The sequence below is a fragment of the Drosophila simulans genome, chromosome X (genome assembly GCF_016746395.2).
Source record: "Drosophila simulans strain w501 chromosome X, Prin_Dsim_3.1, whole genome shotgun sequence".
In the NCBI taxonomy this organism is placed as follows: Eukaryota; Metazoa; Arthropoda; class Insecta; order Diptera; family Drosophilidae; genus Drosophila; species Drosophila simulans.
In genome coordinates, this window is record NC_052525.2 from 21,635,951 (window position 1) to 21,652,181 (window position 16,231).

At 40.0% G+C, this 16,231-nt stretch overlaps 2 protein-coding genes across 3 annotated transcripts; one reads left to right on the forward strand and one right to left on the reverse strand.

The window, feature by feature from the left end:
* Positions 1–144: 144 nt before the first annotated feature.
* LOC6726632 (clusterin-associated protein 1) lies at positions 145–2,133 on the reverse strand. Of its 2 annotated transcripts, XM_016172266.3 has the most exons (4): positions 1,977–2,126; positions 747–1,913; positions 405–689; positions 145–346 (listed from the first exon to the last, which is right to left on the reverse strand). In XM_016172266.3, exons 1-4 carry the CDS (start codon positions 1,996–1,998, stop codon positions 237–239), a joined length of 1,584 nt encoding a protein of 527 aa, XP_016040359.1. In that variant the 5' UTR covers positions 1,999–2,126; the 3' UTR covers positions 145–236. The 2 variants fall into 2 exon arrangements, with proteins under 2 accessions (XP_016040359.1, XP_039154064.1); XM_039298130.2 differs by having other exon boundaries at positions 405–1,913; positions 1,977–2,133.
* A 1,814-nt stretch (positions 2,134–3,947) lies between these two features.
* LOC6740285 lies at positions 3,948–5,006 on the forward strand. The gene has a single exon (XM_002077126.4). The coding sequence runs from the start codon at positions 4,105–4,107 to the stop codon at positions 4,756–4,758; it is 654 nt and encodes a 217-aa protein (XP_002077162.2). The 5' UTR covers positions 3,948–4,104; the 3' UTR covers positions 4,759–5,006.
* The last annotated feature ends 11,225 nt before the right edge of the window (positions 5,007–16,231 follow it).

Below are 16,231 nucleotides of genomic sequence, written 5' to 3' on the forward strand. Positions count from 1 at the left end.
CAGAAATTCATCTGATAAAAGTACACTTTGATTGCTTATCATACTAGTCAACATATTAGACAATTCGTGGAACCGAAACCCTAAGGCCGTCAATTTTGAGAGATGATGACCTATTTGATTTTGACGTGGAAAGAAATCTTATAATTGCTGGATGGGAATATTTTATTTACTTTTTACAACCTGTGTGCCCTCTGGCTGAGTTTATAAAATTAGTAAATATATATAAATAGTTATCCCTAGAAATCCTCATCGCTGTGGTGCTCCGCTTTATTGGCGGTCTTCGGTCTAAGTGGCAGTTCGCCAGTTAACTTTGAAATGCTAATGTCATCGATCGAGTTCAGATCAACTAGGGGTGAATGAGGTGAAGTTTAGTTATAAGTTCAAGGCATAGCTACACGACTTACAATCGTCATCGCCGGCTCCCAAGGCAATATTGCTCATCCCACTTATCCCGCTGATAGCGCTCATGCCACTCATTCCGCTCATGCCCATGATCTCACCCACATCCAGTTCGCTTTCGGAGCTCCCGAAGCTGCTGTCTTCGTCCCGTGAGTTGAGCATACTGCTGCCGGGTCCGTTGCGGCCGTTTCGATGGGTGCCACCGGCGTCTCCTCCAGTCGCAACACCTCTCCTGGAGCCGCGGGCTGCCTTGGCATCAGTACCTCCATTCGGGCCGGCTGCGCCTCTTCCTTGGATTTTCGTTATTTGAGCTGGTAAATAGGTTTGTGAAATTAGAACTTCCTTACCTCCGACTGCCTTCCTGCTTCTACCCGTTGTGGGTCTAATTCTGGAGGTGGCGGTACCAGGACGTTTTTCCTGGGCGGAAACCACGCTATTCTGTTGCATCAGCTTGTCCTCGTCCCGTATGTCGGGTATCTCCGAGTCCAGGCCGAAGACACTCCTGCCATTGACCACCATTTCGAGGCCGGAAAGTGCTTCGCCACCATCATCGCCCTCATCCTCGTCATCCAGATCGTCCTCGTCGTCGTCATCATCGTCGTCTTCGATGAGTCCATCCGGGATAAAGGGCATTGAGTTCTCTGCCGGCTTTTGCAGAATGGGTGAGGCGATAGGTGTGGCACGTTTAGTCCGCAGGTCCAGCTGGGACTTTAGAGCATCGCGTACATGCAGCCTGAGAAAGAAGCGCTGGAAAAGCTCCTGCAACTCCTTCTCACAGTCCTCGAACTCGGCCATGTGCGCCGGTCGAATGCGCTGCAGTGCCTCCAGTCTTTGGCGGGTTCGCTCGAGCTCCGCCCGACGGCGCTGCAGCTTGGAGCCCAGAGCATTGAGCTCCACCTTGGCTGCCTCCAGTTGGGCTCTACTCGATTGGAGGCGAACTTGGCTAGCTTGGATGGCGTTCTTCAGGGTCCGCTCCACGCTGAGCAGCTCCAAGGGTCGTTGGGCCTGAGACATCAGCGATTCCTTGTGGAGCAGTTCCTTCGAAAGCATCTCGCATATGGTTGTGCCTCGCTGGGTTAAGTCTGTGGCCAGTTCCCGAGCTTTACGCAATTCCTCTATTTTATCGCCAATATCCACGGGGTTTAGGCTCCGGTACTGGTCCCTTTGGTCCTCCTCGTCGTTGTCCGCTTCGTTTTGTCCTGGGGATGTCAAGAGTCGGGTTACCTTCTGTAGCTCTGCCGCCGTAACCGCAGCGGCTTCATACAGTTTTCGGGGATTAATACGAATGGCTGCCTTGGTCACAAAAAACTCGGTCGCCGAACGGACGAGAAGAACCCGCTGCTCCTCCGATTCAACGCCGCCGGGTAAAGTGGCACCTGGCTCCATTAGTCCTGCTAGCCATTGAAGGAGCTCGGCAACTATGTGGAAACTGGCCAGGCTGCCATGCTGATTGGCCAGGGATTGGAGGGGAAACACGCGCGGGAACCCCAACAGCTTAAGATGTTCCCCCAGATCTGGAAGAGTGTCAGTCTGCCCGTGTTAGGTGGAGGAAGGTAGAGGAGGAAGTCAGTACGCACCTCGCACATCCTTGAAGGACATTCCTGGTTTCCGACGAGTTCACCTGTTTTCGCTGCGCCGGCTGCGCTGGCAATTGCATTTTCCACACCGTCATTTGTTGTGGTCGTTGGAGCTTTTGTTTGGGCCACCGAATCCCAAATTTATGGTTGCTACGTTACGGAAAATGCACAGCGAGAAAATATGATAACGACCTCTAAGCATTGATATATTTCTAAAATATATTATTAATATTAAACTTAGATTATTGTCAACAATATATTTCGAAAGACTAATAATTGGTAATTTTTTTGAATTTAGATTTAAATAGGTTGTGGTCCTTTTACTTTAATACTTAAACATACACAGATTGCTATCAGGTGTCATATGAAACTTCTCGCAGTGTACCCCTGCTATCTTTGGCTAACATTCATTCGATTGCTGTGGACGGTCGCACGGAGTTCACCTGGGAAACGGTTGCGCGGCTTCCATTCCATCAAAAATGTAAGGGTTGCTAAGAACGAATTATTGAAATACGATAATTGGGATTTTTACAAATTAAGCTTGCCTGACAGAGGGCGCCACTATCTCAACTGAAATTGACCTGTTGGACACATCATTTTAAGTTGTTCTACATAGCCCTTATTGATCTTGTAATTAATTTAGCAAGCCACAGATTTTATCTAATTTCCGCTCAATTTCAATCTACTCCTTAATGCCACTGCCAGACTTTAATCAGCGATGACTTTTAGTTTCCGTCCTGCGATTGAAGTCTAGAGGAAACACAAGAGACGAACAAAATCGTTTTAGACATTTTAAGCACCGTATAACCAAAGACACTAGAATAAGTGTCTAGTGTCTTCTAGTGTCTTTGGTTATACGCAAACGGAGAAAAGGCAATTTTGGCAGTCACCAAATAAGTGGCTTGAAAACCAATGTTTCGCCGTTGATGATCTTAGATAAATAATTAGATCTTACTAATATTTATATTTATTATACTTTTTCATATTATATTAATTTCCTCGTTTCTGTGCTCGCTTCTATATCGCGTCTATCTTCTCGCGTTCGTAATGTATGTATGTATGTTGAATTCTAAACAATATATATGTAAAATGCATGGAGGGATGGCTGGCTTCTCGAGTTGTGGAGTGTTTATTGTTGGCTAAGAGAGTATCTTTATGAAATTGCAAATTAACAGTTGCTTTCACAAGCTTCATGTGCTCTTCTTTTTGCGTGCTTTTTCAAACATATATTCTCTTATATTTGTATCGATATCATACCGCTTAGCTATTGATTAAAACTATCGGTTGATGCTTGAATTATTTCTGGACAACAACCCGCTAGTTACACATATGTATTTAGGGTAACAACATTAATTTGAAATATATAAGAAACTGAAAAATCAATGATTGATGTTAAAAGTGTGATGTCTAAGAGCTCTCAACAGCTGTTCTGTATCTGTGAAATTTGCATACAGCTTAATTTGCTAGATTTGCAAGTTTTCTCGTTTATTGTTACATTCATATATTTCCAGATCATGCTTATAATCGACTTATTAATCAACGATCAACCAAAAAAAATTCGTCAAATAAGAGGTTCAAAAAAATAAATCTGGAGATGTCCTCAGCAACTACCGGAATACAAAAGACAGGTTTTAAAAACTCTAGATTTGTCAGGAGCTTTGCGGTGAGAAAAAGAGAATGTAAGTAAGGGAAGATGTTAACATTTACCAAGTTTAAATTTACTTAAGGATAAAACGAATTTTAAAAAAGGCTGTATATGTATATTCAGACAATTGGATTTGGTTGGAGCATATGATTATCTGCTGATTGGAGCCCTACAATTTATCGGTGGACAGTTAAGAGGGCTTCCTTACCTATAGATTGAATTACATATATTTTTTCAATCTTCCGTTTTCGTTGCATTGAAAGGTTAAGCATTAAGAAAAATTGGTCTAATTAACGAGTGATGTATTCGTTAAAAAGAAAGACTATTGAAAAAGTTTCTACCCGATTGGTTTTAGTAGGGTTTTCACCTTTCTTTCCCACTGACAGCTAAAAAAACCAAAAGGAAACCCTGTCAGGTTGTGACTTTACTTTTAGCCTCATTTTCTCAGAGACGTTTGCATATTGTGATAGCCACGCCACAGCTATGGCCCCTAGGAAATGGATCTCGAGGATTGCATCACGCAGTCTGGCGACAGTGGAGCAAGTGACTAAGCGCACCAACTGCCGCTCGGTTGGCACCCAAACCGATGTCCTGGCTAAGGGTCCGGCAAAGCGCAAGAAGGTCCAGAACAAGGTCAAGTTTCTGGCTTCGCAGCCACCGCTGTCCCAGTACTTGGCCTTCCACCTGATGCCGGCAGTCAATCCACAGGCAACTGAAACAATAAAACGGCGTCCGGCTACATTCTCATACTTTCTCCCCGGTCCTAATGAGAAGTCTTCCCAGGCGGTGGCCGACCGAATCGCTGACGCAACCGATCGGGTCATCACCGCAAGCTCCGGAGAACGGCATACAAGCTACCTGAGGTCTGTGGTGAGCAACCGCCGCGAAGAGGCCAACCAGTGGGATCGTAACCGTCTGAGAATTCTGCTGGCCCAGATCAATGGCGATCCACCGCCACGCTGGAACTCGGCCACCCAGTTGTGGCTAGAGGTCGACATGCTGGAGAAGCGCATAGAGGCCTACGACCAAGGGGAACTGCCGAATGCCAAGAATCGCAATTTGGACAGGAAGAAGGATAAGGGGCCGTCAGATGAAGAGGACCAGCGGACGACTTTAAAGGGAACGCGCCGTACATAGACGTATCACCCTTGGCACCTTTTCATACTACGAAACTCGAATATTTTATATTCAATGGCTAATCTATAAAGTCGAACTCGACTTTGATACATACAGATTGCATTTATTGGTACACACAAAAAATGGATTCGTTCAAATACTTAAGCGATTCATTATTTAATTATGCTCACTGAATAAGTTATGGCGAAATATTGCCATATTGATTTGCAATCATTACAGTGGAAAATGGTACTTTGGCCGTATCTTAAAGCAAATAAATCAGCGAAGGATATGGATTTTTTTAATTACCGTAAAATAGATTTATAATTTTAGGGACGCAAGCGTCAGCATCATCATCGATGCTGATTGGATTTTTAAACAACGCATTTTTGACGACCTTTCGCTGTAATTGATTTTTGGTAGAATAGCCCGATATGCCAGACCATATTTAAAGCAGCCGTCCCATTTTGGGCTTCATTCCGGGCAGCCATGCGATTCGGTCTGTTTTTTAATTGCAAAACAAGTGGTGTGGATCGCTGTTACCATATGAATGCCCCGAGTCGCGGCGATGACAGCCACTCACATGGGTCCTTGGTCCTGTGTGCTGGCTGCTTGGTCCTTGGCCTTCTCCTCAGCTGAAAGCCAACTTAGCCACGCCCCAGGTCCCAGCCCACTCGTACCCACACACACCACACACCGAACTAGTACACACACTCACACCCATGGCACATCTTGTTGGGCTTAGGTTTGGGCGTGGGCTTTTGGCCATGCTTGAGTCTTTGTGCATATTTAGGCAGCATCTGGCGGAGAGCAGGTGGCGAAGGTTGCGAAGGATGCCAAGGATGCCGAGGATGCAGTCGCTCCCCATGTCACATGGCCTGCATTTGACGAATTTTCACGCGTCACGCTCAAAGGATTCCTGCACGTCCCAACCGCCAGTTTTGTCTGATTTTCCGGATGTTTACACGGCGCGCAGAGTATCCAAATTGGTTCTTTTAAAATATATCACGAAACCGTAACTAGGGGCTCATATGCAACTGTAGTCCAACTTTGTATAGGTTGTGTAAAACAGAGAGGGAGCTCAGTGAGTCATCCTTATTTTAAAGGAATGCTATATCTCATAAACTAATATATTGACTTTCAAGTAATAATTTTTTCATATTTCTGCATAAACTTCAAGTGAAATCAGGGGCTGCTGGCGAGGGGGCAGTGTTGTTGGTGTTTGGGGACCTCCAAATTGGTACTGCCTCGTGGTTATTCAGGGGGCTGAGGTGGTCATATCAGCGTGGGCGGGGCTCGGGGGATGGGGGATGGGGGATGGGAGGCGAACGAAGTCATCTTAGCTGGTTCTATTAACTCCATTGGCCCCGTCATTTGGTGGCCGGCGTCGGCTTGCATGTACTTATGTCAACATGTGCATATATTTGCATTGCCCCGGGAGACGCTCTGTCCGACTGCGCTTCTCACGCCAAAGTACAGCCGAGTTGGACATTTATTAGCCATCTGTCTACCCTTCCAGGACTCCAATGTCGCCAGCAGCTATAGACATAGGAACATTGTGGAACGACTTTTCCTTTCTCTATTTCTTCAACAAAGGCTACCCACTAATAAAGTTATTGGCCAATTGCCGAATATTTTTATTTCAGAACGAGGTTCACAAACATATTCTTTTTCAAGGAGTTCCAGAACCTGCTGATACGGCTGCAGTAGTGCCAGGAGGCGGTGGACGCGGCCGAATGCTTCACCAGAGGAGTAGTGAAACTGATCGGCAGCTGGTAAGCCACGAACTGAACTCAACTCCGCTTTTTGCCGACCCTGAAAGAAGTGGCTACTGTATTTAAAATTAAAAGTTAAATAGTTGACATTCCAACTTACCGTCAGCAGCTGAGTGCCAAGAAGCTGAGTCTTTCTCTTTGTATATCTTTGTCAAAAATTACTTGTATAATGCTCGTTAAATTAGTTCGCCCATTGTATACATATACTGTAATTGGCACGTTGATTTTGCCATAATATTATTTCAACAAATACACAGTTATTTTGTGCATTCGAACTTACATTTTTCGGGAATGGATTTTGGTTTGAAGTTGGCAGTTACATGTTTGATTTCATTCATTCATGTATATATGTGTATTCACATATAAGAGCTGTACACTATTTGCAAGCAAAAAGAAAAAAGGTTTCTAAAAAAGTTACATCGAAGTAAGAAGTTTTAAAATTTGACATTTGCCAACCAAATAAATTGTATTCATCTAAAGAAAAAGTTAGGGAAATACATTTTTACTTATTCTTACCTCATCTAATTTTATATTAAGCTAAATGTTCACTTGTGTATTCTGTATTAATTCAATTGTATTTTATTTGGTATTGAGCTAATCTTTTTGTATTTCCTAGGGGTCATCACTGAGAGCATATGGGCGTTGCAGGCGGGCGTTCGAATGGCCAAGTTGGCCATTGCAAGCGTTAAAGTTCCGTCAACGTTTCGCAGAGCCAATCTGCATCAGACTACAAACAGGCATTGAGTCAGGCACACCGACATCAAGGGGTTAAGTGGGGTCTCGGGTAGGTACGAGGATGTCCATGCAGGGGGTTAGGGGGGCTGGCGGATGAGGACGGTGGGCGGGGCAGTGGCGAAACTTATGCACATACACTACCATGTGCAACTATAAACAGAAGGCGAATGAATGAAACCCGAGACGCAGGCCTTCAAGGAAGCACAACTGATTTAACATTTGGTCCACTGACTAAACGCTAAATTAAACTAAATTAATGTCAGGGCTGTGAACCACTCCGGAGATGAACCACTACGGAGATGAACCACTCCGAACCAAAACGGCTCAGATCCATTAGAAATTATCCGGGCATTTGTGTGCAATCAAGTTCGGTTTAAGAAAAAACGGAATCTATTAATCACAATAAAGTTTCTCTCCAAAATTTTTACAATCAGTTTATTACATTCCGAATAAATATTAAATTGATGTCCTCTAAATATCTTCAGCCATCCTCCCACAAAAACTCCACGCAAACCTACTTTAAAATTCTAATTAAATATTGGCAGAATTTCTGGTAGATAACTAGTCGTTTGGCACGACAATATAAAAATGTTTGTGTCTAATTTAATTTAAATTGAATGGCATTAGCACGAATGTCCTGTCATTAGCAGGCACACTTGATCCTCCTTTGTGGTTTTCGTTGCAGGAGAGCGAATATTAGTAGTTAGGACATTTCATTGCTAGGCAATTGTGGTTCGATTGCTTAAATCAAGGCTGGCTTAACATTTCGCGTTGAAATTCGGAAATATCTGCCATTTTAATTTTAACTGCAGGATTCGAATTTTGACATAGCTTATACATAGCTTACATACATAAGTTTCCTCGTTCCCTAGAGTTAAAAAAAAAATATTAGAAATACCTTCCTTACTCATCGTAAATTGTTTTATTAATGTATAGTATTAATATTAATATTAAATATATTAAATTAAATTTTAATTTTTATTGAGTGTTGCTCATTCGATAATCAGTACATCCGCAAGATCACAAATTTAAAATTTCTATACTCCCTGAATTCTTTGTTATTTGAAAACAACATATACCAGTTACTTTACTTTAATTTTTTCCATCAAGTAGCTGGTCTTTGAATATTTTAGATTAACTGCGATGGAATTGTATGTATTGCAATTGTGTATGTATGAAAACATTTTTCCACCTTCAAAATCAAGTTAAATGTTGAGTGTGCGATTTACCATGGTTTCACATTGGTAATAAATAATAGAACTGCCCCTCCCCCTGCCAGAAATACAAAACGATTTGTCAAAAAGCAAAACTCAAATTGAACCAAATGCCGAGTTAGAAGTACATGTGTGTACATGTGTGTGTTTGTAAATATGTAGACGAATGAGTTAAGGCACAGAAATTGTTTTGTTCTTTGACCGCAGTAATCGATAGCCTCAATAAGATTTGGATTTTTTAACTTTGGGCTATTTTTTATTGATTGGCGGAAACGCAGGACAGAAAAAAATACACCATACATTGAAGAATTTTATTGAAAGAAGAAACGAAAATCAGAATACATACATATGTATTCTCTTACATCATATTCGTCCAACGAGGCGGCATTAGTGATCGCAGGCATACCGATTCTAGGCCTATTAGCACAGGAAAACAAAGTGATCTTCAACCAAACCAACGGTAAAAGCACAGACACTAGAATAACAAGATGCGTAACGGCCATACATGTGTCTTTGTGTCTTTGCTTTTTTTTAGTGTCTTTGGTTGCACTGTTTATGCATGCGTGCATTGCACTTGGTGTACAGATTTCTTATTTTCAACAATTTTATTATGACAGGAATTCGTTTGATCGCCTTTTGGTTATTTTCAAATGGAAGAATTTTAAATATATTTGGTGAGACACCTTTTGTATAAATATACGTACATATGTAAGTTATCCAACCCGTAAATATAGCCTCTACCGCGGTTGATAAACAAAATTAAAATTCCAATCTCAGCAGCATTTCCTTTGTCCTTGTTATGTCTTCGCTAATTAAACAGTAACAATTTTAATTTGTATGCAAAACGAATATCTTACATACATATTTTTGTCTGCTTTAGATTTGTGACGCCATAATTTCTTGCGCCGTTATGTGTGGAAAATCGTTTTTAAAAGCATTGCCAGGTTTGTGATTCATCAGCCGATAGTTTGTTTTCCCTTGCCACTTTCATTTGGGTATTTTCTTCAATTATTATTTTTAGTTCATGTTCGATTGTATTTTTCATTTTCAATTAGGCCTGGGAGAGTACATAAATATATATGTAAGTTTGCGGTGGCATGCGTTTGAAGAGGTCGGAAATTTGATTTATAAATAATATTTTTGTTTTAGGCTGCAAATTATATTGATCAATCGTACTATTCTTGAAATATTTTCCCTATTTCCCCCCAAGATAAAAATTCAAAAAGACTTGAAGTAAAGTAGATTCCTTCAAAATATTTAAACGTATATTTAACTCGATCAGGATCGACAGCAAAGTCGCTTAGTCCATGTCCACATGCCATCTGTGCGTATGATTGGCTTGGGAACTTTAAAGCTACAGACTTAAAAATAAAATACGCTTAAAACTAAACTTGAATTATATTCTGGCGTTAAAAATATTTGGGTTAAGAACTCGGTCGTATTATTTTTTCAGATTTTTTAGGCAAAAGATCAAATACTGCAATTTAATTGGGCAATTTATTTTAATTATATAAATGACTAAATTGGCAGGCTTACTACACATTTTTGGGCTTGCCAAAGTTCAAATCAATTAAAAACCGCTTAACCGGCAAATATCGGTACGTTGCAGATGCCGGCAATTCCAACTCAATTACATTCCCCCCAAGGCACCAAACCTAAATGCATTAATATCTCATTTCAGACTTTAAGGTTTAAAGTGACTGCGATTGGGGGATGATGACGCCAATCTGTCACAATTAATGCCGCCAAAGGCGCCCACGATTCACGATTTAAGAGGCCTACGAAGTCTGGGCCCAGATGTTGGCATATTTACACCGAAGTGCAGGAGCCACGACGGGTGCGGACTTATCTCGAAAATGTGAAAAAGTTTGGCGCTTCAGCTTAGCCCGGATTGAATAAGCTGTTTTTATAATGGGGTCGTCAATGTAAATACATTAATATAAAAAATTAATATATTTTCCTGCTTTTGTTTACTTAAAATTTAAGAAGCTAGTTTTCAATTTTAATTCAAAGAGTTTTTTGTGTGTTACAAAATACCAAAATATACATATACTATGTATATTAAAATTGGCAACACTGATGGCAGCAAGGGACGATGCCATTAAAGCCATGTTAATCGATATTCTGTTGCTCAACACGTGCCTTTTCATTACCCTCAGGCCAGTCTCCCTCTACCACCCACCACAAATTATCCGACCCAACGCCAAGTTTTCGCGGCCTCCCTTGGGAAAGTTGAAATAGGCAGGACGCTCCCAAGTGTTTCAGGTGACGCCCACCTCGCTTAACGCCCGCTTTTGGGGCGTGGTAGGCAGGAAGTCACGGCGAAATACTTGAAGGGCAATCACTAATCGTTGGTGTCCTCCAAAAACTTGGTTTTTTCTGTTCCTGGATATCGTGGGAATGTATCCGGACTTCAACTATAACAAGAGAGAATGTAATAGTCGAATTCCTAGAATTCAGATGCTCGTTTTTCAGCTAGTACAGTGCTAGGGAAGTGCTCAACATATTGTTGACATATTGATAAAAATTGGAAGGACAAATAATATAATGAACAAACATCCAACAATTTGTATAGGAGTGAAAATCCTCCACATCTTTAAAATTTTCATTCCTAATCATACCCTTTCAGCTTTTAAAGTTTCCGAGATCGCGACGTTTATGCGGACAGACAGACGAATCTAGTATACATTAGTAATCTACAAGTAAGGGTGTAAAAGCGAACTTAAGGCGTATGATTGACGATGAGTCGACGAAAGCTATCTTAAGTGCCTAAGTGTTGCAGTTGGGGTCGATGATAGAACCTTATTGATAGGTAACACAATCCGGCGACGATTTTGGTGGCGCTCCCCTTTGAGAATCCTGTTGGGCGATCTGGCCCGGTTATTACTCTTAAATTGCTTAGAATATGTCCAATGACCAAGTCGGGAGAGGATTAGGAATATGGCGGGGACCATGATTAAATGCAAATCTTAGCTCAATCGCAGCTATACCGACGAGCCATCGAGTTGCAGCCAAGTCAACTTAAAATTATAAATATGTGTGTGAAATTAATAAACAGTAAGTTCGAAAGTTTAGTTTCACGCGAAAGTATTTATTTTTACATTTGTCCATAGAATAAACGGGGGGCCAACATAAAGGGCCCAGGTAATCTTGCATTGGAGGTCGGATAAATAAGTATCCCTTGAAGCCAGCTTGCCGTAAACACTAGGACTAGGAGAGTCAGGATCTCAATGCATGATTTTTTTATATTTGAAAAATACACATTAAAGTTTTCGAAACTATTTTTAAAAATAATAAAAAACAAATGTGTATAAAAACATTTATTGTTGAGCAATGCATTAAGTGCACAAATGAGAGTAGTGCCTTCTCATTATGGTTTTATGAAAATAATGAATGTTATGCACATAGAACAGATCTGTTAAACAAACTTATAAAAGTTTTGCTTTTTAAGCATTGCAAGAGGACTGTGATGATAGCTGATAGACAAAAAAAGCAAGCTAAGCTCAGCATTCTCTCATAAATAAAAAAATGAGCGATATTTAAATAATTGGCGACTGAAAAATGGACGCAAAATAAAAAAATAAAATAATAGTTCGAAAAATAACTTAATTGGGGAACATGGAAATGTTTTAATGTTAAACATTAAAATATTTCAAGTATAATTAATTAATAATAAATATAAATATGTAAAAGGTATCTAATTCGAGCGGCGATTTTAACAAACGAATTAAAAAAACTTTAAAATTATAATAGTCAGGGCGTGAATTTTTAATTATTATTTTAGTTCATCATATTGCTACGAAATTGGCCACAACTCCAAATATGTAAATTCGTTTCTGCGATCAGAATTGATTTCGGCCCGAAAATCGTCTTCTAGCACAACACGCACACATATACGCGTTCTCGTCTCTTGTTTTTACTCACACAAGCAAGCAAATTCTATTTTTAGATTTTTTACGCTCTCAGCGTAAGCGAGCGGAAAGAGAGCAAATTTGGCCTTCACCAAAAAAGTGGCTGCATAGTGCCAAACGAATGTATGGCCGTTACGCATCTTGTTATTCTAGTGTCTTTGGCAAAACCCATGACCAGCTGCTTAAAAAAAGGAGCAAAGATAGATACGCAAAAACTTGAGTACATAGAGGCATTCGAAAAACATAAGGCTTTGATAATTCGAGACCCAATTTAACAATTACATGATTTTGAAAAGAAATTTGTTTTAACCACAGACGCAAGTAACTTGGCCCTCGGGGCTGTCCTTTCTCAAAACTGTCATCGTATATATCTTTTATTAGTAGAACACTTAACGAACACGAATTACAGTGCTATCGAAAAAGAATTACTCGCCATAGCTTGGGCCACTAAAACGTTTCGACATTATTTACTAGGGCGACAATTTTTCATTGCTAGTGACCATCAACCTCTCAGATGGCTTCATAACTTAAAGGAACCGAATGCTAAGTTAGATTAAGCGAATACCAATTAAAATTGTATTTAAAGAAAACCACTTCTTTCCAAATAGCCAACTACTAATTCAGAATATAATAAACGAATGCAACATATGCAATTTGGCTAAAACAGAACATAGAAACACCAAAATGCCTAACCTAAACACTTAAACCGGAACATTGCCGAGAAAAGTTTGTGGTAGATAATTATTCATCTGAGGGAAAACATTACATCAGTTGCATTGATATTTATTCTAATTCTCTACACTTGAAAAAATTGAAACTAAGGATTGGATAGAATGCAGAAACTCATTAATGCGCATTTTTAATCAATTAGGTAAACCCAAATTACTACAAGCAGACAGAGACGGAGCTTTCTCCAGTTTAGCTTTGAAGCGATGGCTTGAAGAAGAAGAAATCGAATTACAGCTCAATACACAAAACAATTAATGAAAAAATTCGTATAATCAATTCATCTGATGATGAAGAAGTAAAATTAAGCAAGATAGAAACAGTCCTTTACACATACAGCCATAAAATTAAACATGACACTACTGGACAGACACCTGCTCCAATTTTTTAAGATATGTATCATTTAAGCCATTTGTGATGCTGTATGCAAAACATAAAGCAAGAAAAAATCAAAATCAAAACACACCACAACAAATAGAAATAGAAGAAACTCCTTTTCCCACACAATATCCATCAATCCCAGCCCAAGTATAGTCTTCTCTTTGAGGGGAGGATAGTGACGTATTTGGGTGGTCCAAACCGGCCACTTCAATTATTTCAAAGAACTATACCATAATCTATCCCAGAATTCTTTCGCAGCGGAACCTAGCCGTTCTCGTAAACAAATCATATAGCTTGACCTAAGCTGATTTGACTGCTCTCTTTGAATCTTTTCCTAATCTTAAAAAATATAACAACTCAACCTCGGCATGGCAAATCTAGCTTTCTTTCTTGTGTTTCTACGTCTGCTTGGTATATAATCTCAGACTAACAAAAGTCTTCTTCAAATAACTATGACTTATTTGGAACTAAATTAATGACTCGTTAGAACTGAAATTAAGATTGTTATCGCACAAGTTATTAAATGCATTTATCCGTACTTCTAAAATATTTGTAGACATCCATGATTTTTGTCATGAAGGACTTATATAAATCTGGTGCATACAGGACGAGTATAAAGCTTTCGGAATTGATGGAATGATGGAAGAACACGGTCAATTCCAATCCTTTTAATTGCCGTTCGTTTCGTTCTTTGAATTTGGTAACTCTTATGTACATCACAAACACTATTTCGAAATAGCTTCTATAAATAGTACTTCAAAATTAGAACCAGAATTAAATTTGCTTAATTATACCTTCTACTGACAGAACACGAAGATGGAATTCTTATATTTATGGGAGAAGAGATAGACATAACTGCAAGACTGTCTAGCAATTCAGTAAGGGATAACTTTGCAACCAAATAAGGCACATATGTATGTATGTATATAAATTTTTGGAGCAACCCAGTTTTTTGACATATGTATGAATACCGCAAGGATAAAGAAGCTTCGGGGGGTTAAAGGCATTTAAGGTAAGGTTGGCAATGCTGCTGTGTTTCCTATGGAATGCTGAGTCAGCATTGCTGATTTCCTCGACTTTATTGAAGGAATTAAAAATATATGTCCTTGTTTTTTTCATACACTGCAGTTTTGTGCTCCTGGCGTTTACATTTACTAAGATAAATAAATGTGGTTTTAATTAATTAATCGTAATGCCATAAAAATATAATTTGCGCATGAAGTTATCGCAAAGTATTTAATCTATTTAATATTTACACATCCGTTTCGGGAGGTTCTTTTGGGCATGTTTTATTTATTAACTAATAACGGAGGAAGTTTGATTTCGAGAGTTCTTGGAATATTCGAATCCGTGTGAATTCAAAAGTATTTATTTATAATTATGCTAATTTTATATCCAACTGTCAGCCAGTGCGTTTTCCCTTAACAACGCTTAAGTTGAAGACCGAATTTAATTGCTACGTAAATTGCGCAGCTGCTGCGATGTTGCAAATATAAGTTGCCGCACTTTCCCCCCACTTTCCTTTTGCTTACTCTCACCTTTTTTCTAGCCCAACCACAAAGTCACGTGCCTGTGTGCTGGGTGTGTATTTGTAAAGTGGGCGTAACAAAAAGGCGGAGGGTTAATTGTTAAGCGGCGTGTGACTTTTCCAGCCACAACTTCCAAGCCTCGCACGCACGCAGACACACAGCCGGAAAATGCCACACGAATATGATGTCAAGAGCGTAATTATAGAATTACTTCACATACACACACACTGGACTGATATGGCAGGGGGGTGGTGGGGGAGGGTGTTCTGCAAAAAGTCAGGTGGCCCATGAAGGGACTTGGTAATATTATGCAATATAAAGTGGCAACTTGTAAATGTGTAAAAATGCCTGTTACAACTCAGACACGTGGGTATGTGGGTATGTATGTGCATCGTTGGGGTTCGTGTGTATGTGTGTCGCGCAAATAACAAAAAACCAAAACATGGCCATCCGGTTAGCTGACACCAAGCAAGCAGCAGAAACAGCAACAGTAACAGTGGCAATGGTAATGGTGACGGTAACTTCCACGTCCGTGGGCGGCAAGCCACGCCCCTTCACTAACACAGATACAACACACTCACACACTCACACACCTGCACCACCGCGGTGCACTATAGACTGAATGGTACCTTTTTATTCTAGTCTAGCCGATTCTAATGTCTTTGGTACGGGGCTTTTTTAAAATATCTGTTACGCAACACTAAAGTCTTATCTTATACTAACATAATGATGTAATCAAAACTTAGTATTACGGACTTTTGACCACAAAAAAGTACCATTCAGCCTATAGCGCGGTGCACCGGTTTCAGTATTCGTTTATGCGGTTATGGTAGTGGCAGAAGTTGAAGCCACCAGAAAAAACGGAGGAGAATTCCAACATTCAGCACCTCAACAAGCAGTACGCTGAAACTATTTGGAGGTGCACCTTGGGTGGGTACACTTTTTCTGGAAACTCCGAGGGACTTAGCTTCACCAGCACAGCACTTTTGTGCTTTAAAGTACACCAAAAGCATAAAATGCGACTCAGGGAACTATTTATAGTTTTAAATATTATCACTAATAAACTAACAGAAAAAATACAGCAATAATAATTGGCAACATGTGAACCTAGTGTAGACTACAACGAGTATTATCCAATGATAGTCATATTTAATAATCACTAACTCCATAATGGTTATTGTAAATGAAAAATACATACATATAAATATTATTGCCAGTAAATA